General features: G+C 34.9%; 1 protein-coding gene across 2 annotated transcripts; it reads left to right on the forward strand.

Moving 5' to 3' along the window:
• The first annotated feature begins 1778 nt into the window (after positions 1 to 1778).
• On the forward strand, positions 1779 to 26550 carry LOC117220207 (NPC intracellular cholesterol transporter 1 homolog 1b). 2 transcript variants are annotated; one of them, XM_033469947.2, is made up of 24 exons: positions 1779 to 2152; positions 9544 to 9861; positions 10827 to 11038; positions 11937 to 12067; positions 12642 to 12759; positions 13241 to 13427; positions 14225 to 14314; positions 14420 to 14637; positions 15297 to 15395; positions 15487 to 15668; positions 16537 to 16737; positions 17626 to 17830; positions 18419 to 18535; positions 20094 to 20274; positions 20358 to 20485; positions 21181 to 21441; positions 21527 to 21690; positions 22693 to 22808; positions 23197 to 23339; positions 23468 to 23664; positions 24912 to 25143; positions 25267 to 25380; positions 25968 to 26130; positions 26196 to 26550. In XM_033469947.2, exons 2-24 carry the CDS (start codon positions 9618 to 9620, stop codon positions 26252 to 26254), a joined length of 3762 nt encoding a protein of 1253 aa, XP_033325838.2. In that variant the 5' UTR covers positions 1779 to 2152; positions 9544 to 9617; the 3' UTR covers positions 26255 to 26550. The 2 variants fall into 2 exon arrangements, with proteins under 2 accessions (XP_033325838.2, XP_076381020.1); XM_076524905.1 differs by having other exon boundaries at positions 14231 to 14314.
• Positions 26551 to 27777: the final 1227 nt, after the last annotated feature.

Here is a 27777-nt window from a genome sequence, read left to right on the forward strand (position 1 = left end):
CATTTATCAACTCAGTTCTCTCGAAAACGGAGCCTTAAATGAAAAAATGTTTTTTTTTTCGACTTATTTGTTGGCGTAAAATCAGCTTCTATCCGGTTGTACCACAAGTTACATGACACCCTGTATAGTTTACTGGCGATTAATAATCTTTCGAAGCTTAAAGGTGAATGGGGATCTTCTAATGAACTGTTCAATAATGATAACACTTTAAATTATAAATCGGTAAGCTATCTCGAGTGGACATCATGTAATCATTTCGTCTTGACGATCGACATAAAGGAAACGAATCACATAGAGAAAACCAGGGCAGGCTGTAACACGTGGTAAAGTATAATATGTTTCAAATGTTCTCATTAATAAATTTTGCAGTGCAGCATTATGGTAACCCTTTACAGTATCATTTCTTTCGCAACTAGGTTGTTCGTCTTTAATCATTTCCCTAATTGAACGAAACAGTTTCTCGTGTGTCTTCGTCCACTTTAATTTCTAATTAAACTGCAGATCAATATCCATGTATACTCGCCGCAGGAAGTATGTTGACAGCTTTTCAAACCAAGTAACTTTTTTTAAATTGGTCCGAGTGACTTGAATTTTTTTCAGAGACGAGTCTACTAGACAATGACTATAATACTTTTTTTTAATTTTGCTGTTAATTGAATATTATTTTGCTATTAGCTGCATAATAATTGCTCCTCTTATGCGAGTAATAAAGTGATTAATTTTTTGAAAATTATGGAGCGCCAAATTAACAAGAATGAACATCTTCGACAATTTCTGTTATATATAATTAAATCGTAAATGTTCATTCCTGTTACCTGGATGCTCCATAGTTTTCAAAAAATTAATCATTTTATTATTCACACGGAACAATCGCCGAACAGCATAACTGTTAGGCAATTATTATGCGGGAAGAAATCGAAATTAAGATCGCATATACAACTGCCGCTCAAAAGTATGCAGATACCTCCTTAACTCTTACTACTATCTAAAAAAAAATCATGAAATCTTTAATAAACTTGATTAAATATCACGTATATGCTAGTTTCTATGATATTAGAGATCGCATTTAACTTACCAATAATATTAAAAAGCAATTATATCTTCTTCTCATCAATATATCCGCCGTGTGCTCTTATAACCGCATTTACTGGTCATGGAATTTTGACTGTTAATTTTTTCATTACTTCGCTGTCAATTTGGGTTCCACTCCAATCTTAGGACTTAAATACTTAAATTGTTCAATTTGTTGTTATCAAGGCACATTACATTGTACACGTATCCATGATAGAATTTAGCAATAATCATTTAACAGTAATAATAGACACTCTATTTCGCAGTTTCTATTCAATTGGTAAAGTGTCCACATACTTTCGGGCGGCAGTGTATACACGGACCAATCTATCATTTCTCAATCGAAAAGAACGTTCTCAAACTGTGAACATTTTTTGTTACAACCTGCCGCGGTCTCCCTCAAAGAAAATGCGTTTCACACACTCTGCACGTATAAAATTCGACTAATTCCAAGTGACGCTATACGCACATGCGAATATTGTATTTGCGATACGTGTAAACATTGCCTTCTCTGTTCTAATATTATATTTTCTTGGTTATAGTCCACCGCAAGTCAGATAAAAGTTTTCGATTAGACCGGTCAATACCAGCTGACGGTCGGATTCCGCGCGTTTAATCTTTCCCTTCACCCAGTGATGCTGATAAATCGCAGGTGTGCACGAATCGACTTATCTAACGACGATCAGAAAGATTTTTAATCGTTGTATTACACCGTGACTCGATACTTGTTTCCCGATGCGTCTGTGATCGTTCGTAAATGATCTTTCACTTCTTATTGTGCGTGAAACTCGACTCGTAGATAAGATGCCGAAACGATAAACTTCATTCGAAATCAGCGACCGGCATTTCTAGTTGTGCCGAGGCGACTGGCTAAAGTAACCGAGGAGATCCACTGCGAGATCGAGATCCTTCGGTCACTGACACCCCCTCCCCCCAAAAAAATACGATCAGGTGGAGGACGCACGTTGATGCAAGTGTCGCTGAAGTTGTTTTGTGAAATCAATGAAGACAGATTCGAAATTGTATAAATTACCAGTGCAGGGTGATCGCGAGTGCGAATGCAGCAAACGTCGATGAAAAGGTAAGTGAAGCGTATGTGTAAGCACGCACCTATATGTGTCGCGAGAATCGAACGATGACGAGCATACTCGTCAAACACAGAGTAAGTGTCGCTGTTGAAATATTGGATCGAAAATACGGTTTTATTTGATAAAATTAACAATTTCATTACTAATATTTACTTATTCACTTAACATTAACATATATTGCATACATAATAAACGAACAACGCAGGAAAAAACAATTACTTATAAAAGTTAAACATTCAAATTGCTGCTGTAGAATGGTGTTCGGCAAAGCAAGGAACGATACATAATGGCACATTGCACGTCGAACACCAATATCGCGAATTATTCATATAATTATTCATATTTTCTATTTGTTTATTTAATTCTCAAAATATTCTAAATATCTTGAAATTTTAGAATATTTTCTTTTTTCACCAAAATTACAATTTAAATAGCCAGTGGTCACTACTTTCTACGCACAACGAGTATATTCGTCGTGACACAATATACTGCCACTTCTCCATGAGAACGAGTATACTCGTCAAACACAACTAACCGGTTAATATTAACGAATATTTCTGAAAACGTTCGTCTATTAGCAACTATATTTGTCAATCGATCAGATTCCGCGTTGCAGGTTTGTCATTCTTATTTTGTAGTCACTGAAAGATTTAAATAACAAGAAACCAATTGTTAGTTTTCAGGATGTCGATGGTTTTTTAATCTGTTACTCTCTTTTTGTGACGATTTCGACAATATAAGTTCGGGCGCTAATTAAATTCGTTTTCTATTATCGTAATATTCGTTTGTATACTTTATCTATTCGTGGATTTACTTATTCGCTTATAAGGAGCACAATTTTATCAGTTCATAAATGTGATAGCAAAATAATCTCAAAGTTCATTTATAATATCACTTTCTAGTTTCAAATACTGCGATCTGTCCAGTAAATAAACACGTAGGCTGCCGGTTTGTTCAAATGATTATTTACAAATCGTTATTTAATGCGCTGAATAATGTTGTGATGTTTTTTATGACGAACAATATATAACTTCGTACATCCCTGAACACAATTCTAGAATTTTGTGATAGTTGTAGCAGGTTTTCAAAGCGTAACATAAAATTTCATGAAAAATATGACGACGGACTAATGAATGAACACAAACTAGTCAATGAATAGCAATATTCCAGTGAATGAATAGCAATATTCCAGTGAATGAATAGCAATATTCCAGTGAATGAATAGCAATATTCCAGTGAATGAATAGCAATATTCCAGTGAATGAATAGCAATATTCCAGTGAATGAATAGCATAATAAAAAAAATACAATTTTTGAACTATATACTAATTTACCCGTCTCGATTAATTAGAGCAACCGTTACAGTCAGTATAAAAAACGACATTTTATAAAATTCTGCACACAAATGTAATATTTTTTGTTTCAAAAATCTTAAAGAAGGTAAAGAAATGTTTAACATTTTTATATGATAGAGAAGAAGAACTGGCATAAATAATATAAATTATTCTATCCCGGCCGACCGACGACACAATTTCTCCTAGTCCTTATAAAGAGAACACGTCTCAGAAATATGTACGCCGAACTACTATTTTTTAACTTATCCCCCTAAATTATGAGGCTTGGTGAGAAAATGGTGTTTTTGGAAGCAATCGGGCAACGAGAGCCCGTGCCATTGAAAGATGTTAGTGATTCAATTTTTCAAGATAATTGATGAACTTCGCCCTTTTAGAAATATTGTTAAACTGTATTTCTAAAAGCGTTGCTTCTAAAAATTATATGCAAACACTTTTCTTATTTACCGTTAGATACGGTGTACGATGTAGAATCTGACAAGTAGGGATATATCGTGTCTGGACACATCGATTTTGAAGAAGTATCTGTGAGAGGTAATTTTCGAAAAAATATTTCTTTATCGACTGTTATCGACGGTGAAAATGTGAAAAAATCCTTAACTTCACGAGCTAGCAACATCGACGATGGCGGATAAAAATAACGTATTGAATATTTTTCCGGAAGGTACTTCCCACAGAAAATTAGTATATCCAAACTCGATACATCTCCCCGTGTCAGATTCTACATCGTACGCTGTATTTAATAGTAAATGTAGCACATAACACTCATCACTAGACTGCGGACTTAGTTACAAAAGAAAAACAAAAAAACAAAATGGTACCTGCAAAACATCTCTGTAGGTATATAATAGAATCACTACGCGGAAATTTTAATGTGAAAAGCGTATGATAAACGTTACTTTTTTATGTACTTCGGTAATTCATCATTCTCTAGGGATGCTCATTTATTGAACAGATCATCCTATCTGCCAAAGATTTGTATCATTTTGAATTTAAAGTGACTTAAAGTGCGCAAGCATATATTTAATTTTGCCTTTTCAGCAAACGGGTGGATTGCCTAATTAATATGTGCGATTACTAAAAAGAAAAGATTATTACGAAATCTAGAATAAAAAACAGTTTTTAAATATTCAGGTGTTCCGACGTAAAATTTTGTATAAAAGTACATACGGGGTGTCTCGCCTAACTCGAGCATCTAAAACATCTTGCTTGTTTTTTATGATAGACAAAAATGTCAGAGGAAAACATTGGTTGGTTCAGAAAGCCGAATATTATGATAGGCAAAAAAAATTGTTCAAGGTTATATCTTTTGAGATTTCAAGGTCATCAAAGTATTTTTAAATGAAACGATATATTTTTATTGTTTCTGTATGACAGCCGAGGTCAAGGCGAATCCAACGACCTGTAATATTATGATCTTCACGTAACCTCGAGTACGAAAAATTCATAAAAGTAGGGCGCTTGATATAATCGGTGGAATAACAATGACAGAATAAATAATAAAGGTAAATTTACTTCAACAAGTGTACTGACCTTGTACTGAGTTACTTTTAGCCTCACCGTGAACTAAAATCATATCTGTGTTTTCTACATTACTGTACAATACCAGAGTATTTCAGAGAAGTAATGTTATCTTTCACACACACACATATACACACAATCGAATAAATCCCGACGAATTTCTTGGACATACTGATCAGAATCATCGAAAGGAAACGAATTAGTATCAGTGTTCACAATTTATTATAAACGTGTTTATAGTCATTAGTTAAGGTTCGAGAACATTTCTTGAAACCTGAACATTTCTAGGAGGATCATGCCATCGTTATTTCGCTATTTACATCAACTGCTCTACTGTTATGCTCTCATATTACAGGTCGTTGGATTTAAAGAAACTTCGATGACCTTGAAAACTCAAAAAATATAACCTTAAACAAATTCGTTTGCCTATCATAATATTTGCTCCTCCGAATCAACTAATGTTTTCCTTTGACATCTTTTTTCCATCGTAAAAAACAAGCGAGATATTTTAATTCTCGAGTTATATCAGACACCCTATATAGTAAAAAAATACATTGAAGATGTCAGAAAATCCCTACGTACGTACTTGTTTAGATTACATACATTAGATAGCAATAATATTCTCTAGAAGGCGGCAAAGTCGGCAACGCTTGCTTAAAGATACGCGTATTGTGTCGATAGAAAATGATTAATGGTTATTTGATCCACGCTCCTTTTACTTATTTAGATTTTAATTACAGACGGCGTTTTCATTATCTACATCTTGTCTAGAATCTGATCATTGCGAGTGCACGCGGACTCTCGATTCTCAGAGTACAATTTCGATACGCTCGATAACAGTACGTTATGCACTACGCTCGGTCAGATCCTTTGTATGTTCTGTATTCACAGGAGTGTATATTACAAGCGACATAATTTCTACCAGTAAACCGTAATCAAAGCATAATAAAGATTCATTTAAATGCAATAAAAATGGAGATGTGTGACGATACGAAATTCTCGGAAAGTTAATAATCGGATCGGCTCGGGTCGGGTCGTTGAGACAAGAGGGGATGAGATCGGCGGTAAAGAGTGACTACATGCACTTTGGTTACTTTCGTGCGTACCCAGTGACTCCATTCCGAGTCAAACTGTTCCGTCCCGAGGGAACAAACCTCGAGGAGTTCCCGTCGACGAGATTTATGACACAGACGTGACAAAGGTTATTTTTGAGAATAAGACTTTTTACATCTGCCAGCCATGTGGCGTTCGAACCTCATCGCCGTCTTCCTCAATGACCATAAGTGTCATAAATCCGGGATTTCCGAAGGGTCATCTCGGGTGCCTACCGCTGTACCCAAGGCCACCGTGAGTTGACCTGGAGGAATTTCCGTCGCTTCGTCGATGACGGCAATAAATCCCCATACCCTCTCTGAGACAAGACACGCTCAGGGCGAACGAGAGGGTGTTGGCGAAGGATTAAGAAGTCACTGATTGGGCAAATGCAACAACCAGCAAAACCAATCAGTGCACTTCTCCGTCATGAACACGGAAACCTCCTCGATAAAAGAGCCTGCACATCGCGAGTCAGGGCTGTTTTTACTCACTACCGGCTGGGTCTTAGACGTTCTCACTCTCGCTTCCACATCGCACCCACGGTTCCCGTATCATTGGACGACCATCGCAAGTCCACATTTTTTTTTCTTTTTTTTTTTTTTTTTTTTTACATGGAGGTAATCCCTTTACGGATATCCCGCCCCCTCGTGGGAGAGGCAACTGTTCGACCCCGAAAGGGGGACGACCAGCCCGACGACTACCCGCCAATTCCTCCATGTCCATCTCGCGGGTTTTGCGGGTGAGTCTGGGATCCACGCCGGCATGCCTACCAGACTCCCCCACCCGTCTTCATACAACCCCGGGGTGCTGAAGGCACCCCCAATACCTCGTTATCCGAAGATGCTCGGCGATGGAAGGCAGAGCATCTTTTCCCCTCTAGTTGAGCCGCCCGTTGAGCTAACGAATCCCATTCGCTTCGTTCGACGGCTCACCGGAGACCACCCTACGGGCGGTTGACCAAAGTTCCTGGGGGAACCATGATGTCACATCCGCTGCAGGATGGCCTCCGCTACGCGTTAGCGGGTACCCAACGGGAGTGCGCGGTCCGCACGCACCTTGGGTCTCCGCAGCCCCCTCCTTCTATTTAGGTCGCAGGTTCGCCTGCGACGCCTTTCAGCCTCCTCCTTCTGGAGCATTACGGACTCGCAGAAGGAGGTGAATCGCAAGTCCACATAGTACTCTAGTAACAACGGTCGAACCACACATTTTCTTTGTTCGACCAACATCGCAAGTCGAGACCACCTCCAGCTCCAACAGTCGAGCCAATACATTGTACGCGCAACCAACGCTCTACCAGAAAAATCCGATTGCCCAATATTAATTTGGCGGGCAATATATCAGCGGCGCCGGAGTCAACGCGTCCTCGAACAGCCTAATCCGGGCCTTACAACCCCAGAAAGGGCACGAGAGTTCCGCGCGTTAACACGTTCCGTGCCATGTGTACCATCGATGGTACATGCTTACATGTTTCTTTAATGCGTTAACAAAATAGTTTGTAGCAAATATAGAACCGAAGAATTAATTCTACCGCAAGAATGGGTCATGATAAGTTTGTTTTATTATTACATACGATGATTAATAATTACATATAATATATCAAGTTTTAGTAAAATATCAAATGGCCAGCGTGAAAAGTCGAGTAAAAACAACTCGGCATAGAACGTGTTAACCAGAGTGTACGCGGCAGAAAACACAAACCGAATTTAGGTGCATGGTTCCGAGTGATTCTGAGACAACAACAAAACACGGCCGAAGTGGATGTAGTCCCCCCTTTACAGAGAATCTCATTTCCCCCTTGCCCTAATTCAGGGTAATATGCTCTGTCCATATATTCGTAGGTTCGTGTTGCGCAGCGAATTTTAAGAGGAATTTGAGAACTTTTTTTCCAGAAGCGAATGCTAGTTGCAAAGCAGGACTTCCCTCGAATTTTCTATTTTTAGTATGGTTTTAGCCAACCACTGATTGCTCGAAAATTTGACCTCCGCGCTTAGCTTTTATAATGTTCTTCTATAAACGGGTAACATTTCTCAAATTACCCGCAAATTCAAAGATGGAAATTTAACAATTACGAATAAATGTCACATATAAATGCTGTACTATGAAGCAGCTTATTGAATGATCAATATCAAACCTTGAATCGTAAAAATCGAATAATTAGAATATATATTATTATATTATATTATTATATATTATTAATATATATTATTATTATATTATTATATTATATTATTATATATTATTAATATATATTATTATATTATATTATTATATTATATTATATATATATATATATATATATATAATTTCGGGCTTATCGAGATAAGCACTGTTGAATTTTCAAAACTGTGATACTAAAAATATTTTATAATGTTTATCTCGATAAGCCCGAAATTTTAAAGATTATGCAAAATTCTCGGAAATTCAGATTCGCAGAAAACCTGAGATTCTCTAGAATCTCGATAAACCCAAATCACAAAGTACTTTCAGAAATCCGACGCAGCCCGACCTGAAATCGTGTGTTCTTCCTCATCTCCAGGAAATTTACTTCAATTAAAAGCAATTCAAAAACTCAGTATAATTATATTATAACTATTCATACTAACTCTATTTAATTTTAATATTTTTAATTTAACAATATATATTGAATTAAAATGATTATATTAATAAATAATTTATTCTTTTAGAGACAATTGTGTTTTTTACCTTGAAAATTTATTATTATCTGTTTTACAGCAGAGAGTCCATTGATTAGAAACAATAAATAATAGAATTAATATTTACCATGTGTTTCTAAATTCATTTATGATTGTTCAATGTTAAGGTTGTCGATAAATAAAGTTTAAATTATATTTACAACAGCTATAAACCTTATTAAAATCGAAATTTAGTGTTCAAATGTATTTCTTAAAATAACAAGATGTTGACAAGCTTGAGCTACCCCAGTTTGAGCGATTGCCACTACATCAAACGGCGTCAAATTTATATTTCGAGAATTGTTTTTAATCTCAGAAGAAGAAAGTATTTTCTCGAGGTCTGTGAAAGAAGCTAAGTAATATCATTCGCTTTCTCTTTGTTTAATGAATAACATTCATCGATCATACACTCACGTAACACGTTAATATTATGAAACATTATAATTATATTAAGTATAAATATTAATGTATGTTAACCGTACAGAGCAATATCGATTCATAGAGAAAGAGATAATTTCTTGATGTTTCGAATCTATCAGTTCTAAAATTCCGAATTTCTATTTTATAAAATAGAAGCCTTCGATCTCGTGGAACTATAAATACGCTCTATTTCCGAACAACAATAATTGTTGCGATGTAAACTATTTCTCGAGCCACAATAAAGAAATTAAATTCTTTCCCGAAGTGGCGTAATTCGTTAAAAGCTTTGCTTCCATCCGACAGAGTATAGCCGAATCCGTGTGTGCAGCATTTGAAATTCAGCGGGAGTATTTACGGAAGATCACACGAAAAAAGGAATGAAGATGATCATGATGGAACATAACCGATCAACACTCGAAGTGTTGTTGTTGTTTTGTTGCGTTTTCACGTTGACACTCTGCGCCAAGGATGAAAAACCACATTGCGTGTGGTACGGAGATTGTTCTTTGGAAGACACCAAAAAATTAACATGCTCGTATGATGGCCCTCCCAAACTGATTAAAAACGCGACCATGTCGGAGAGACTTCGGTCAAAGTGTCCATTTTACTTTCAAGACACCGGTACGTTAATTTCCATAGTACCATTATGTTTTCTGATGGGAGGCATCTGTCTACTCTACCCCAATGACTTGAAACATACAGTGGACTTTAGCTTTGTCCTTGTCCAAAACCAGGGACCAAAACTAACGTTGTTCGAAAAACTTGAAAAATTCTCGAGTCATTATCTCGATAATATGTTGTTACTAAAGACAAATTTGGTCGGGGTGCCGAAACTACTTTCATAAGTAGTTTGCTTTTTGGGATTAAAATATTGTTACAACTAGAATTATCGACTTAAAAACCTGAACAAATCCTCGAACATGCACACCAACATCCGTGATATGTCGTACTTTTGTCAAAACTGTGCCCCTAGTCTCGATTGAGGATTCAAGGTTCAACTGAAACGGTTTCTATTTATTCTGTATCGAACGAAACATCAGTCGTTTAAATCGACTCAAGGGCAATTTTCGCTCCCTTAACACGTTCCGTGCCACGTGTACCATCGATGGTACACGCTTGCATGTTTACTTAGTGAACTGAACAAATTGTTTACAAGAAATTTAGAACCGAAGAATCAATTTCCACAGCAAGAATGGGCGTTGATAAGTTTTTGTTACGTTGTTATGTGTACGAGAATTAATAATTGCACGTAATACATCAAGTTTTAGTAAAATATCAAAGTGTGAAGATTCGAGTAAAAAAAGCTCGGCACGGAACGTGTTAATCGGCTGTACCCGTTCTTCATCGAAAATGGTGATGGACAATGAAAACAAAATTTCGGTCACGTATAATTAATCACGTATAATTATTCATAATTAAGAATGTTTCGATCAAAATGGTAATTGTTATGCAACAACTTTTTTTCATGTCGATTACAACAGTTATGGTTCCTGTGAAAAACACAAGACAGAAACTGAAAACGCAGAAACAGAAAATCTGTAAGAATCTCGCAATAATTTCGGTCTGATCTTATGTTCCTTTTTTAGACGACCCGGAGTTATGTTGCGACGCCAAAAATATAGCTACACTGACCGGGCAGATGGAAATGATCGAAGGTATCTTTGGCAGGTGTCCAACATGCATAGAAAACGTTTACAAACTGATCTGCGATATGAGCTGCAGTCCTGTGCAAAGCGAATTCCTACGAGTACTTAAAAATGAAACGAACGCCAAGGGTACATATGTGTCGGAGATCGAGGTAACCTTGACATAATTATAAACATAATATATCAGTTAAACGCTTAAGAGAAGAATAAATATTTTTATTCTATTAATAACTACACTACGGATATTTATTATTTTTGTTTATATATCATGTAACTCTTTAACCTTAATTTTGCTTGTGAACTATACATATTTGACTAAAATTGTTCTGAACGAAAATTGTTTGATATAAAGAGGAGCATACACGATAACAATTAATCTTTCGCTATTTTCCTTTTTTATTAAAATATACGGATCACCTTAAGTTTTTTAGCTACAATGTGCAGCATTTAGTCATGCCATTCGAAAATCTATGGAAATGCAGAGTGCAAAATTATTAAGGTGCAAGTGTTCAGAAATTAATGTTTATCAAAATATTCTTTAAATATTTTTTAATGCAAGAAATGTTCAAAGTGTTGTCTATTACAATCTCAATGTAAGCATACAAGCGATTAATCATTGCGAATGATACACGTGTAAGCGTTTCATATTCTGTCAAGTGATCTTCAAACTTTGATAAAAAAGGAAAATAGCAAAAAATTAATTGTCGCCGTGCATGCTACATTTGTTCGAAACATTTCTTCAGGCAACATGTATACTTATAGATTCGAGCCAATATCGATAAAGTTTCGTTTTACGGCTTTCGATTACTGCTTAAAAAGCAATAAAGTTTCATTAAATATACTTGCTGCGTAATTATTTTATCCAAGTTGATTTTCGAACTGTAGAATGAATACCGTTGGTTTCGACGAGGCATTTTAAGGGAATACTTTTAAGAGACTTTTAGAGTTATCATTATGAAAATATTTTTGAAAGACGGTAACCTCCGCAACAATTTTCGGAACGTTTTAACACCGCATTCGGGTAAGATCATGCGCTTTCCTATGTCTTAGGTACATGTTGCGGAAGAATATATGAATGGTACCTACAATTCTTGTAAAGACATCGTTCACCCGGCAAGTGGAAATTTAGCTATGCAATTGGCATGCGGATCTAACGGGGCCAGCGGATGTACAGCGAAGAAGTACGTTTCGAAATGGAATCGACATACCTTCGTTTGTATAAATCATATATTTTTACAACTATTAACACGTTCCGTGCCACGTGTACCATCGATGGTACACGCTTGCATGTTTACTTAGTGAACTGAACAAATTGTTTACAAGAAATTTAGAACCGAAGAATCAATTTCCACCGCAAGAATGGGCGTTGATAAGTTTTTGTTACGTTGTTATGTGTACGAGAATTAATAATTGCACGTAATACATCAAGTTTTAGTAAAATATCAAAGTGTGAAGATTCGAGTGAAAAAAGCTCGGCACGGAACGTGTTAATAAGTTTCAATTAATCGAAAAACCCGAGTAAATGGGTCACCAAGCCCATTTCTTTCCTTCACCAAGGAACAAGAGTTACTTTCAAATGACCTCAGGAATCACCTCTTTCCGGGTGTTAACGTAATTATGGGACACCCTGTAGACATTTCTATGTCTAGAATTACTTATAAAAACAGCATGGACAAGGATGATATTCCGAAAATGTAAAATTCAATGCGCTTCATATCAAGATGTATTAAAGTTTTCGCAATATTCTTGCTGTAGATGGTACGAGTACCAAGGTGATCCAGATGCGAACACTTTCATAGCTTTTCGGGTGCATTTCATTCCTAATAACACCTTCTGGAATAACTCAACGAAACCATGCAGTGACAGAACCAATGTAAGTTCAAGAAAACAACATATACTTTTATAGCAACTTCGATGTTGATCACTAAACGTGCAAATTATTATATTATGCAATTATATATAATATTATTATATATATTATATATTATATATTATATATAATATTATTATATATATTATATATTATATATTATATATTATATATTATATATTATATATTATATATTATATATTGTATATTATATATTATATATTGTATATTATATATTATATATTGTATATTATATATTATATATTGTATATTATATATTATATATTGTATATTATATATTATATATTGTATATTATATATTATATATTGTATATTATATATTATATATTGTATATTATATATTATATATTGTATATTATATATTATATATTATATATTATATATTATATATTATATATATTTACAATTATATATTATTATATTATATATACATGTAATTGTTATATTTCACAAATTGATGCAGGGTTTGTCAGCATGTAGCTGTACCGACTGTCCAGCGGGTTGCAATTACACAGTAAACCTTGACAAGCCTAATTTTCTCATTTTCGCTGTCGAAGGCTACGGAGTGGTAGCAGCAATTTTTAGCATTCTTTACGTTTTGGCAGCTGTGATCTCCTACATGATTGTCAGAAGATGTTGTAGACGTTCAGGTATCAATATATAAAATATGCAATATTTTTATACGAAAACGAATTCTTCATTATATAATACTACATATTTTGCATTGAATATTAATCCCATGCAAATCATATTCCTTTTAGCAGTCCAAATTAATTCCTCTTCAGATCATATTTAAATTTTTGCAAATCAAATTAACCCTTTTGCAGGTCTTGTTCATTCTTTTGCGAAGCAAATTCCTTGTTTCTGCTAATAAAATTAACCCTTCACAGATTAATATTGATCGTCTCTTACAGAATTTCATACTTAATATGGTTTTTATTGCAAATAATTGCAGTTAAGTGAATTCAATTTCCAAATTCGATTCGCAAAAGGATTTCGATTGGCAGAAATGTGAAAAGAATCTGCGAACGGATTAATTTGATTTGCAAAATGGTGAATATGATCCATAAAAGGATTAATTTGGACTGGATAATTCGAAGTGCGAAACCTATAAAGATTCTTATAAAGTATTTTGATGAAGTTATTTTAGAGATTATAAAGATTCGAAATATTAAATAGACCGCAGATTTTTGTGTAAAATAAAAATTGTTTATAGATCAATTTCAAGACACAAGACCAACACAGGAATTTATATGTCTGTTTAGTAATTCGACCAAGTTGTAAGTAACGGTTCGAGTTGTAAGATCCGTATCATTAAGTTCTTTTAATTTGTCCACTGTTCGAAAATTCGCTCATTTTTCTATATATCTATAAACTCTGCGATTGAATAATGAAGAATTTCTTTCATCATGTAAGTCCATCGATCTGTAATACATACCGTTGTTAGTCGTAGATTCGCCCGAAGAAGATTCGGAAGGGATCTGTCGTGGAAATATCCAGAAGCTGTTCGGAGACCTGTTCACTGTCTGTGGCAGAGGTATTACATTGTTTTCCGGACAGTTCTCATGACTTAAAAATTTTCGATTATTTTCTAACAATGATCACGCGTCGTTCTTGACACTTTTTACATGAAACATTGCAGTCTTCGCAACGTATCCAACGCTGACACTTTTCATTTCTTCGTACGTGGTACTGGGCCTAAGCTACGGAATTACACAACTGATCGTGGTCAGCGACCCCATCGAAATTTGGGCTGCGCCCACCAGCAGAGCAAGAGTCGAGAAAGATTACTTCGATTCTCGTTTTCAACCGTTTTACAGAACCGAGCAAATTTACATCAAGTCTGTAGGAATCGACAAGGTGAATAGATTGTCTCATTTCGAAATGGAATAATAGTAAATCCTCCCCAATTGTCCCTTAGTTTGTAAACGAAAATGGACAATTTGGGAAGAGGAGACACGATTATTCGATTCCTCGCAGCTCGTTTTTCTAGTTGTTGGCAATCGACGACTATAAAAACGAGCCACAAAGGGTCGAATAATCGTATCTCCTCTTCCCAAATTGTCCATTTTTGTTTACAAGTTGAGGGACAATTGGAGAGAATTCACTGTACTTCCGCAATATTTAAAACGATTGGAAAGTTAGATGCTGTAGCAAAAATATTATTTCTCTTTTACTTGGTATGTAAAGGTTGTTGCAGGATAAGCATAGATAATCGGCAACCATGCCATTTTTCAGTTTTTTGTATGCTAAACAATGTCTTTTGCCTATGATATTGTTCTGCAAAATTGCAGACTCCTACCCTTCTGTTTAAGGGAAATATGGGATTGAAAAGCCTAAATTTTACTTCTTATTTTCTGAGGTATTACTTCAGATATTTAGACGAGATAAAAGTGAAAATGAAGCTGAAAACTTGTTCTCCAACTCCATATTTCCCTAGGCAGAAGCCTATTCTGTACATTTACGTACACCTTTTCAAGTTCGAAGGTTGCATAATCTATTTCCTTTATCCAATGTAGGTGCTATACAACAGCTCGACTGGTACCCTAGAATTCGGTCCCGTCTTTAATAAAACATTTTTACTGGAGGTGTACAAGCTACAAAGCAAAATTCTTGAAGTAAGTTTTCGCTACTTTTTCTTTCCGCGGGGCTGGAACGCGATCTCCTCTTTTAAGAAAAACTTTTGAAGACTCTGGAACTCTTTTGCAGCTTGGACAAGAGGAAGGAGAAGGTTTGGAGCACTTCTGTAGCGCTCCAATTCGAAATGATTTCACCGGTCCCACTACTGTAAATCACTGCACCATACAGAGCATTTGGGGATATTTCCAAAATGATATCTACAAGGTTCTCGAAGGGGACGATTATTTGTATCAATTGTACCAGTGTTCGCAGTAAGTAACCGCTATTTTAACGTTCTCGGCGTTATTAAGCTATCCCTGTTGTATATAACAATAAAATTAGAACCAGAAACAAATAATTTAAATTTACAACCAGATACAGTAATATAAGTTATAATATTTATCACAGGACAAAATAAATGAATAAATAGAATCAAATAAATAAGCATGTAAAATGAAAAAAAAACTATCCCACTAAACTTAAGTAGAGATTCATTCCTTGTTTTCTTCGAAAATATATTATTGTTCACACTGAAAAATTACATGTACATTAGAGTTTCAATTATCTGAATCACAATTATCCGGAACGTTGATTATTGGAATCAGTGTTTCGTCATCGCTATTTGCATCAAACAGCCTTCCATGATCCAAATAAGAATTAAACATCATTTAAAAATATAAATTTCGTTAATATATAGTATATGTAAAATTACTACGTATGGTATATTATATGTACATACACGCATATACCATTTTCAATGTGTGCATTTAAAAATATAAATTTCGTTAATATATAGTATATGTAAAATTACTACGTATGGTATATTATATGTACATACACGCATATACCATTTTCAATGTGTGCGTATAATATCATATTTTAAATTACAGCGGTAATACTCTTGTATGCAATAAGTAATTTTGAGTGCGATTTGTCGAACTTTCTCGGTCCCAATTAGTTAGGATAATCGGCTCTGTATATTTAATGTTTCTAATCTCAGAACGTAAGGAACAGATAAGGGTTGAAAGCACTGTGTTGCTAACTAAGTTTCGTTGATCGGATAATTTATTCGCAGCATGTATTTAGTTGAAGAAAAACGGAGGAATTTAAAATCGAGAGTATATGTTTTTGTTTTGAAAGGAATCCATTCAATGCTGACTGTGTGGCACCTTACGGGGGACCGATACTGCCAGCCGTAGCTTTCGGAGGTTTCCTCCGTGACGGCGAGTTTAACTATGACGCTGACGACTACATCAAAGCGACAGGATTGGTTATATCAATCATGGTGACAAACTCGCTGGACAAAACTGTGCTCGAGGCCACAGAAAAATGGGAACAGAGGTAACACGCGTACCGTGTCATTCTCAGAACTTCAATTCCTAACAATGTTCCTAACAATGTACACCTCCCTCTCCAAAAGTATTAGGACGCTTGCAGAACATTAAATAAATATGACAACCCGACAGGAAATTGTTATAATTTCTTTAATTGATTTCAAAGTTAATTATGTTAAATTGTAACAAGTACATAGATATGTTTTACGTTGTTATAAAAATAACGTTAAAGAAGAACATGTTATGCAGAATTGTTAAAATTAACATCGATACTAGGGATGCGATCGAGTCGTTTGTATAGTCCTCACGCGACAAGAAGGCATCTTTGTGTTTACATTCCCCCTCCTAGTGGCTGCGGCAGTGGGACAGCTAGTAAGCGGGGAAACGTAAACACAAAGGTGCCTTCTCTTGTCGTGTGAGAACTGTATATAATGCTGCATTGCAATTTTTTTCAATTAGAAAATCTTATATTACAATTTACCCCGCTCTCCACTACAATTGTTTTAACATACCGCTAGATTGTGACATCGATCATGAACAGACTGCGAATTTTATGCATTTACGACGAAATTGAGTAGCTGCAATTTCAAATGGTAGATTGATCAAAAGAATTTCAAAATGTCAATGCATTATTTTTAAGCTATAAAATGATTACAGAAAAGAAAGAACTTGCTATTTTATGTTTATCCCTTGCAATTGGCGCAGACCATTTTTATTCTGCATAAAAATCCGTTGCTTAATCACGAATATAATGTAAATCGGAAACAAATGTGTAACCATTAGCGCAAAAATCGATGTCGAACCAACTAGGTCGACAGAGAACTACGAACGGTTAAGAACCGTAAACAGCAAACGAAACGGAAGAAATTCTAACGAAGAATTAAACACGATTCAGGTTTCTTGACTTCATGAAGGAATGGGATGCTAAAGAGCGACCGGATTTCATGGACGTCGCGTACTCGACCGAGAGATCGATCCAAGATGAGTTGGAACGATCTTCGAAAGCGGAAGCGATGACAGTGGTCTTGAGCTACATAATAATGTTCATTTACATAGCCATAGCTCTGGGTAGAATACAGTGTTCCATCAAAAGATGTTTCGTAAGCTAATCGTCTCTCTTCGAACAATAATTGGTAAAAATGCTATTTTGAGGACCCACCTCCGATAACCACTACGGTAAATTCTTCCTAATCGACGCTCTGACTGTACACAAAAATCGACCATTTGGAAAGGGGAGATCATTATTCGAGCCTTGCAGTTCATTTGTACAGTCGTTAGCAATTGGTAACTATAAAAACAAGCCGCACGGCTCGAATAATCGTATTTCCTCTTTCCAAATTGTCCATTTTTATTTACAAGCTGAGAGTCAGTTATGTTTACTGTACCTCGGCAAAGATAAACGACGTTAACACATTTTACAGAAGATTGTGTCTAAAAAAAAAACAACAACAACTGCAAAGTTAGATGCAGATTTAACCCTGCCAACATTTTCATCTCGCTTTTCCCACGAATCATGAATACAGTAGTTTTAATGAACACACCGAGCAGCGCGGCTAATAACTTCTGAAAGTCAGTTAGGAGGATGACGTGAAGATCTAACTCATTGCAAACGGGCCCTCTGAACAGCACTTCTACCAAATGATTTATTTGTGCCTGCGTGCATCGTTTCGTTATTCTTGTAATTTCAGTTGACCAGCAAAATAATGTTGAGTATCGGTGGGATCGTGATAGTAATGGCATCCGTGGCTTGTTCTCTCGGCGTATTTGGCTACATCGGTGTACCAACGACGTTGCTCACGATAGAGGTAAATAGAAAACATAGTTGAAAATAATCAATCCGAATTTTTCATAAACCTTGATAGAATACAGTTTGCTCGAAAATATTTCCGAACGTGCCGAATAGATTGACATCATTTTACACTGTCCAGCGCTGAATGAACAAGTGCAATAGTTTCCTGGAGAAAAATGCATAAAGAAAAAGAAAATCGTACCTTCTAAAGTAATCGATTGTGCATCGCCGATGCATTGATTTGCACGAAAAAAAATATACGATTCCGTGAAAAATATTGTAAACTCCTTTATTTTTGCTTGATAAACTACATTCTTAAACTTGCTCAACGTAAAGTTTAATAAGTCTAAAAGTCGCAGAGATACTTTTTTTCAAAATTGCATCGAATTTAATGACCTTCTATACGAACAATTAAGATAACTTGTTATTATTGTATTGATATCACTTACCAGTTTTAAAAGTAGGTACCGCAGTGTTAAAGACAATCTATGCAAAATCAAAGTAAAGGATCGAGTGTTCCGCCAATGACACGAATTTGAAGTAGTGCATTGATTTGCACGAAAAAAAATATACGATTCCGTGAAAAATATTGTAAACTCCTTTATTTTTGCTTGATAAACTACATTCTTAAACTTGCTCAACGTAAAGTTTAATAAGTCTAAAAGTCGCAGAGATACTTTTTTTCAAAATTGCATCGAATTTAATGACCTCTTATACGAACAATTAAGATAACTTGTTATTATTGTATTGATATCACTTACCAGTTTTAAGAGTAGGTACCGCAGTGTTAAAGACAATCTATGCAAAATCAAAGTAAAGAATCGAGTGTTCCGCCAATGACACGAATTTGAAGTAGTGCATTGATTTGCACGAAAAAAAATATACGATTCCGTGAAAAATATTGTAAACTCCTTTATTTTTGCTTGATAAACTACATTCTTAAACTTGCTCAACGTAAAGTTTAATAAGTCTAAAAGTCGCAGAGATACTTTTTTTCAAAATTGCATCGAATTTAATGACCTTTTATACGAACAATTAAGATAACTTGATATTATTGTATTGATATCACTTACCAGTTTTAAAAGTAGGTACCGCAGTGTTAAAGACAATCTATGCAAAATCAAAGTAAAGAATCGAGTGTTCCGCCAATGACACGAATTTGAAGCAGTGCATTGTATTCGTTCATAAACGTTAGGTGACAATTTTAACAAGGAATTGTTATGTTCAGTAGAAGTTATGGGTAATATTAGAAACTACGTTCAGTTACTAATATTTTACGCGGTAGAAAAATTATGAGATTTGACAATTCGAATTCCTGACTTTTGTTCGTTCAGCGGGACACCGTGAAACATGCCGAAACCGTTTCTTAAACGCAACTCGTGGAACGGCCTAATTTGTTTAAATAGTACATTCAAAAATAGCCTTCGCCACACTTTGACAAAGTTAAGTGAAAAATGTTCAAAAAAGGGCTGCTAAAGTTTTTCATAAAAATTATCGAATATCGCTTCGATCTGTCCCTCGTCAGGACAACAAATGGTACAGCGATGCAGCAATGAATTGTTCGTTTTTTGCAGGTGATTCCGTTTTTGGTATTAGCCATAGGCGTAGACAATATTTTCATATTGGTTCAAACACACGAGAGACACCCTAAACACGTCGAGCAAACAATACCAGAGCACGTAGCAGACATTTTGGCCAAGGTTGGTCCGTCGATGCTGCTAACCAGTGCATCCGAGTGTCTCTGCTTTTTGATCGGTTTGTATTGTCATTCTAATTAACGAATGATCACGCCTATCAGTTTTATTGTGTATCCGATTAATAATTAATCGTTCTCGCAGGAACATTGTCCTCCATGCCAGCAGTGAACACATTTGCTCTTTACGCTTCGCTGTCCATTTTCTTCAACTTCCTGTTACAAACGACAGCATTCGTCAGCCTTTTATCGTTGGATGCTAAAAGATTACAGGCATGACATTTTAACGCTAACACGCAATGATTTGTGACACTGTAAAAACGTTCACTATACACTGAAACTAAAAGCATTTACTGAAATTTGAAATTGAAAACATTCGCTAAAAACATTTACTAAAAACGCGAACTAAAAACGTTAACTGCTAAAATCTGAAATCTATAGTTTACGTTTTCACGGACTTACACCCCCTCCAAAAGTATTAGGATACTTACAGGAAATTAGATAAATATGAAAATCCGACATGAAATTGTTATAATTTTTTTTCATTTATTTCAAAGTTAACTATATTAAATTGTAACAAGTACATAAATATGTTTTACGTCATAATAAAAGTAACGTCAATTTTATGAAAGAAAATTAAAATTGCTTTAATAAGCAAACTTGGACTAATTTCGGCATCCGTTTTATTGGTTTCTCCATTCTTTTCTATTGTAGTATAATATGTACCCTGGATACGACTTCGCTGAATAAAATGCAATAAATAGGTAAACTAATTGCATAAGCGGCTGTTGACAACGCGATGCCATGTTGCAGGCTCGCAGACGTTACCTGAACTAAAGGGAATGTTACAATTTATACTAAATAAGCAGGTATCCTAATACTTTTAGAGAGGGCTCTTGATCACTGTGTTAACGTCAGCCTCTAACGAAGATAACGCGGTTGCCTAACAAAAGTGTCCGATATTTCAGAACAATTATTTGGACGTGCTTTGTTGCGTTAAAGTGAAAAGTGACGAGGATCGTAAAGTCGACGAGAACTATAGTTTCGTGCAAACGATATTCAAACGGTTTTACACGCCATTCATCATGAAGAAGCCGGTCAGAATAATCGTGCTGATCTTTTTCTTCGTCATGTTGGTAACACATGCTGCAGTACTGCCAAGAATTGGCATTGGTTTGGAGCAGAAGCTTTCAATGCCAATGGATTCTTACGTTTTGAAATATTTCGAGGTATAGAGATAGAGAGCGAGTATCACAAACGATGTTCACATTGTTGACGCGAGGACGATGATGTATAATTAACTAATGCTTCCAGTATATGCAGGACCTCTTGTCGATGGGTCCACCAGTTTACTTTGTGATCACTCCTGGCCTCAATTATAGTAACAGGGACGTACAAAATATAATTTGTGGAAGCCAAAGATGCAATGACGATTCTATGTACACGCAGATATACTCGGCAGCGAAACAATCCAATAGGTACGTGTTTACTTTGTCATGTTTGCAACATTTGCAGGCAACCGAGGGGAAAATTGTTGTCAATATAGTGCCACTCAAGAAATCTTAGGCCCTCGAGAAAGGCATGCATCTTTTGTAGAAAGTATCTACATACATGGATCGAATTATAGCAAGACATCTTGTTCTAATGTTTCAAGAAAATATATTATTTACACACTCTTCTGCGCATTTTCAAAATCTCTAAAACGTACGATTTAAGCAGATAATAACATACATCATATATTGCGACTTCTTTAACCCTCTGCACTCGAGTGGCGACTCTGAGGCGCCAATAGAAATTGGTATACTATTTTTCAAAAGCATTTTTAGAGCATCGGACTCGTTTATATTTCAAAGAAAATTGTTAAAATTTCGTTGTACTTGTCAATAGGCTCAAATCCATATGCATGAATCGCAATAAATTATATAAAATAGAAATACTGTAGGTCAGAAATCATGTTTTGGATTTCGAATTCAAACAGCTTCGACTGCAAAGGGTTAATATAACGATGTACATATATGTATGTATTTATTGATTTTAGCTTTACCAGCCACCAGATGGTCTTAGATTACATTTTCTTTTGCAACTATTTTAGACCCTATATGGTGTAATACTTTTTTATATAGAATTCAACGCTTTATCCGAATTCGAGAAAAGAGAGAGATATCAACTATTCTATTTAAAAAATTGAAGGTGACCTTTATATCTTGATAAAAAAGAAGCAAAATAACATAAAACCGATGACAATATTAATATGCCTCCCTGGAAGCCATGCAACTTCTATCCGAAACACATATTTTCGTACAACAAATATTTTATGATTTATTTCATGTCGTCATGTTACAAAACTCGCCAGGTATATCATCTATAAACGATAACGAATTAGTTCACAAGACACGACTTAAATGACCAGTATACATTTAGCAATTTCCTCTAATATGATTCACAGTACAACATCCGTTTATCGTTTTCATCCGTTACAGATCATATTTATCGAAGGCGGCTTCATCTTGGATAGACGATTACATCGATTGGTCTGTCAGTCCAGAATGTTGCATGTACTTTAAAAACAATCAATCTTTTTGTCCACACACCAAAGGTAAATCTCCCAATCTCCGATTGTTTGTAGATTACGACTAAAAATCATAAATATGTAAAAGACAAAATTAGTGAAACCATTCACAGAGAATATCACAGAACATAGCTGTATTAGTATTAAATGTTTAAAATTATTAACAGGAACAATAAACTTCTATTCAATATATGTTCCTTTAAATTAATGAAGACAACTTTTATTTTGCATAAAGATCCGCAATCTAATTATGACAATAACGATGATGCAGAATCTTGCTATATAACTTCGTGGTCATAACTAAAAAATTTTCAATATTATTCGAACGATAAATTCTAAAGATAGCCATATATTTATTTATATTTATGTTTCATCACAGATTACTCTCTATTTGCGTATTTCATATTTCTTTCAGGAGAAACTGACTGCAGTAAATGTAACATCACGTTAAGCGATTCTCGACCGACCCCAGTTCATTTTCAAAAATACCTAACATACTTTCTGCAAGACATACCAGACACTACGTGCATAAAGGCTGGTAGGCCCTCGTATTTAGAGGTAAGATTTCCACTTTTAATATTTTCAATCAAATAGTTTCCCCAAGAACTTCATCCCAGTACCCCGTCTGCATATTCTCATATGCAAGTGGTAGGGGTTGCAACGATATTCCAATGATAATCTTTCAGGCAATGGATTATTACTATGACAAGAATGGTTCGATAGATATCGGCGATACTTATTTCATGGGTTATCATACTCCGTTAAAGAAGTCCTCGGATTGGTACGAAGCTTTGAAATCCGCCAGACTTATAGCAGATCAGATCACAACGATGATTAACGAGAAAAATCTCACGAATCAGGAGATAACTGTGTTTCCATACAGGTGGGTTCCACGCGTTTCATTTTTCCTTGCGTAAAGATCGATTAGCAGAAAACCAAGGACCAAAGAAACAGTTATAATCGATATGAAAACAGTCATAGCGTAACAATTATTATTTTGATTCAAATATCATTAGTTATAAATAGACTACAGATTTTTGTGTGCTTATGGTATTTACACAGTTTCGAACTGCCAAAAGACTGTGCACATTAACGAATGTTAATGACATTGCTCTTATTCTTACCACGATTTGTTCTACATCATGAAATAATCTGTGAAAATGGGGATTTGCATAAAGAGATCTGCGGTTCAGTTATAAATAAAAGTCACGTGTGATCGAAGTTTTTCCTTCGTTGTCTGCGATCATAAATGAAGAAGATTCGTTTAGAAACGCTATTTCGGTTACTTATAACAGTTGTAGACGAGGAAAATTTCTTTGGGTTGCTTAATAACAGTTGTCCGTAACGAAAATTTATTCCCGTTGCTTAGAACGTGACTGTGGAACTTTTATGCTTTTATGACGAAAATAAACAAATGAAATACAAAACCGTGAAGTCATTAGATGAATGTAAGAACATTTGTACACTATTTTCGACTTATTTTCATTTCTTACAAGTGTGACAGAGGACGTTCTTGCTTCGATAAAAATCCTTAATCTATTTACAACAATTATCAGAGGGAGAAATTCTATTTTGATCACTCGTCATTGGATTGCGGGTGTTATGAATTTATAGCAAAAATTGATAAAGGAATCACAAAACAGTGAAGACAAAAGACAAATTTTTAAATACTGGTACATTGCGTTCACTCTATTAACACAATTAAAAGAAGGAATAGAATTTGATGTAACTATTTCTTCCGATGCAGCTAGGTAGAGTTTATTGTTCGCATCTACTCACTATGAGTCACCGGAATAAACGAGTTTTTGTTTTCACTGAATAGATAAGGGTTCCAAATAAATGAAATGAAAAGAAAAAACAAAAAAATATAGGTAAAAAGAAAGCAAAATAAATGTCTCATAAAAAACGGGAGTTATTTATGACTCAATAGTCTCAAATAATTGTTACTTTTGGTCCCTGTTAAAAATACTTTACTATAAGAAACGTATAAAATATAATTATAAAATCTTTACTCCTAGTATTTCAAAACTAAAGAACAAAGTTGTGTTAAATTATGTTGGATAGCTATGCTTTTTCGTTCTGTCTCCCTGTCGTATTATCATTATTATATGATATGTTTTCAATTTTCAGTGTATTCTACGTCTATTACGAGCAATATCTCACAATCTGGAAGGAAGCTCTATCATCTTTGGGTTTCTCGCTTTGCGTCATCTTTTTGGTCACTGCACTTTTGACAGGATTCTCCTTGTTTTCGGCAATAATGGTGGTGCTGATCGTGCTCATGATTATCGTAAACATGGGCGGTCTTATGTATTGGTGGCAGATTGAATTAAACGCGGTATCTCTTGTCAATCTAGTAATGGTACGTAAGCATGTACGCTCTACACGACACAGAATTAACACTTTTCGCCTATAACTTCTTCGCAAATTTTGCATCGATACGTTCAACAAATTGTGGATAATCGACGTGAATTTCTGTTCTCAGGCTGTTGGTATTTCCGTCGAATTTTGCAGTCACATTATTCATTACTATTTACATTCCAAAACAAGTACGAGCGTCGATCGTGCCAAAGAGACACTTAACGAAGTGGGAAGTTCTGTAAGTGCATATCTCTATTTGTATATTTATACAAGGTCTCCTATAGTAGTCGTGATCGTATTATTAGACTGCGGATTTTATGCATTTATGATAAAATTGCGAATTTGTAATTGAGAATGATAAGTACATCAAATAAAATTAAAAATGCCAAGATTTCAATCAATTTAAATTATCGTTTGTTATCTTATTATTATATTGCATATTATCTGCTTCTTGCAATGATTCGTAATCTAATCATTCTACTAGCAAGGTAAAACGATTTTCAAAGAAAGTAATTCTTAAACAAATATTTTACACATTTACTAGTAATAGAACATTGATTTGGTAAAAAAAAAAAACTGACTCGGTACGTGCGCTATTAACGAATAGTCTCGCAATAATTCATACTTTGAATTATTAGCGTCTTGAAAACGAAGTTAGAACCACAATCTCTAATTGCTAGTAAAATGAATGCTAAAAAATTCTCACGTTATTTTAGCATGTAAAATAACTTTCTAAGGTCATGACAACCCGTAGTTAAACACCCCGTATGAAATGTATAAAATGTGCCCCAAATAAGCAAAGATTCGTTTCCATTGTGTTCACAGGTTTTCTCAGGCATTACTTTGACAAAAATCATAGGAATCATCGTATTAGCATTCCCGAAGACTCAAATATTCCAAGTATTTTATTTTCGAATGTACTTTGGCATTGTATTGTTCGGCGCGGCGCACGGTCTGATACTTTTACCTGTATTATTGAGCCTCATAGGTAAGAAACCGATAATAACAGTTTCCGAATCTTCACAGAATCTAATAAACATTAATTCTACACAGGACCCTCGAGATCCTCTGGACGTAAGCATCGAAAAATGCAAACTATCGACAGATCCTAAGCAGCGGTATGCTCCGAGTTTTTCTAACAATCGGTAAACAAATGAGACATTAATCAAATGAAACTATTACTATTAGACTGCATTATTCCATTGTTACTACTAGATTATTACTATTAGACTGCACAGATCACTATGTATTTATAGCATTTATATATTTTCAAAATACAAGAAAATAATCATATTCGATCAGACATCGATGACATTTTCATTCCATTTCTAGGATAAGATGTTCTATAAAGATACACATATTAAATGTTCACATGTTATATTGTAAATACATAAAGATCCGCAACCTACGTCTATAAGTTCAAATGATTAGATTTGACCGTCCTCCATCCTGAATTTTTGGTAGAACCAAAAAGTATCGATCCCCATTCCCTGAAGATCATCGATCTTCCCCGAAAAAGTCAACCTCGCTTCAAGACCTCGTTCCTAGTTTCAACTTCAACAATTAACATTTCCAAGACATCGTCGGAGCATTGAGAACCGAGGACTCAACATTTAAGCGGTACCATTAGAGGAGATCTTATTGTCCTTCGCCTCCAATTTTCCTATCACTTCGTAACCGTTTCAAGTCTAAAAGAACTTTCGAAGAAGAGAAAGTGTCAGAAAATGTATAGAATTAACTTGTTAATGTAATTTTATTCCACTTATTAACCTCACGATGGCATCTCATGATGATGCAAGGATTACGCGTATGTATGTGTGGTACACTCATTCAGTCCAATTGTATTCAACCTGCAGAATGCTCGACACGTTCACTGTTATATTAGAAAGAAATTGATCCAGGTAGTTTTATAGAGCATAAAATCGAATCCATGATTGTGTGTATACTTAATTCACACAACCTCTTGACCAAACGCCGTGCGAATTAAATATACTATCTTCATTCTCTATGAACACAATATTAATGCTACTCATTGATAATGTGATCCATTTACTGTTTAGAAAAATTATGGTAGAATCGTACTGTATATATATTTTTATAAATTTGATACTCAGAGCAAGTTTGTATAGAAAATCATGAGATCCTATGTAATAAATGAGTGTGTTGCGTGAAACATAAAAATAACTTGACAAATATTTGTATAAATATAGAATCATGTATGTAAAAAGAATTTACATTCGTTAAACAATAAAAAATTAAAAATAAATATATGATTATATCTTCCAATAAGAGTATCTTCATTCTGAAGATTTATATCGTTAAAGTAATACGCACCAAGATATGATTCTCTCCTTTATATAATACTTAAACACTTTAACACTAGAACTACCAATGCTATACCAAGTCAAATTGACTGGTTTCTGATTTTGTCTTCCACAATTAGTCAAATTGTAGAAATGTTAATATGATAGAATATAGAAAATATGACAGAAATCGTATAAAATTTAAGTAAATCCAATCTTGTTATTATTATAAAAAGATATACATTGATCACACGAGAGTCATACATAAATTAAATATCTCACTTATACTTAATAATCAGGAGAAATGTCAGAGGAAAACACAGTCAGTAGAC

The sequence above is a fragment of the Megalopta genalis genome, chromosome 10 (assembly GCF_051020955.1).
Source record: "Megalopta genalis isolate 19385.01 chromosome 10, iyMegGena1_principal, whole genome shotgun sequence".
NCBI classification, from domain to species: domain Eukaryota; kingdom Metazoa; phylum Arthropoda; class Insecta; order Hymenoptera; family Halictidae; genus Megalopta; species Megalopta genalis.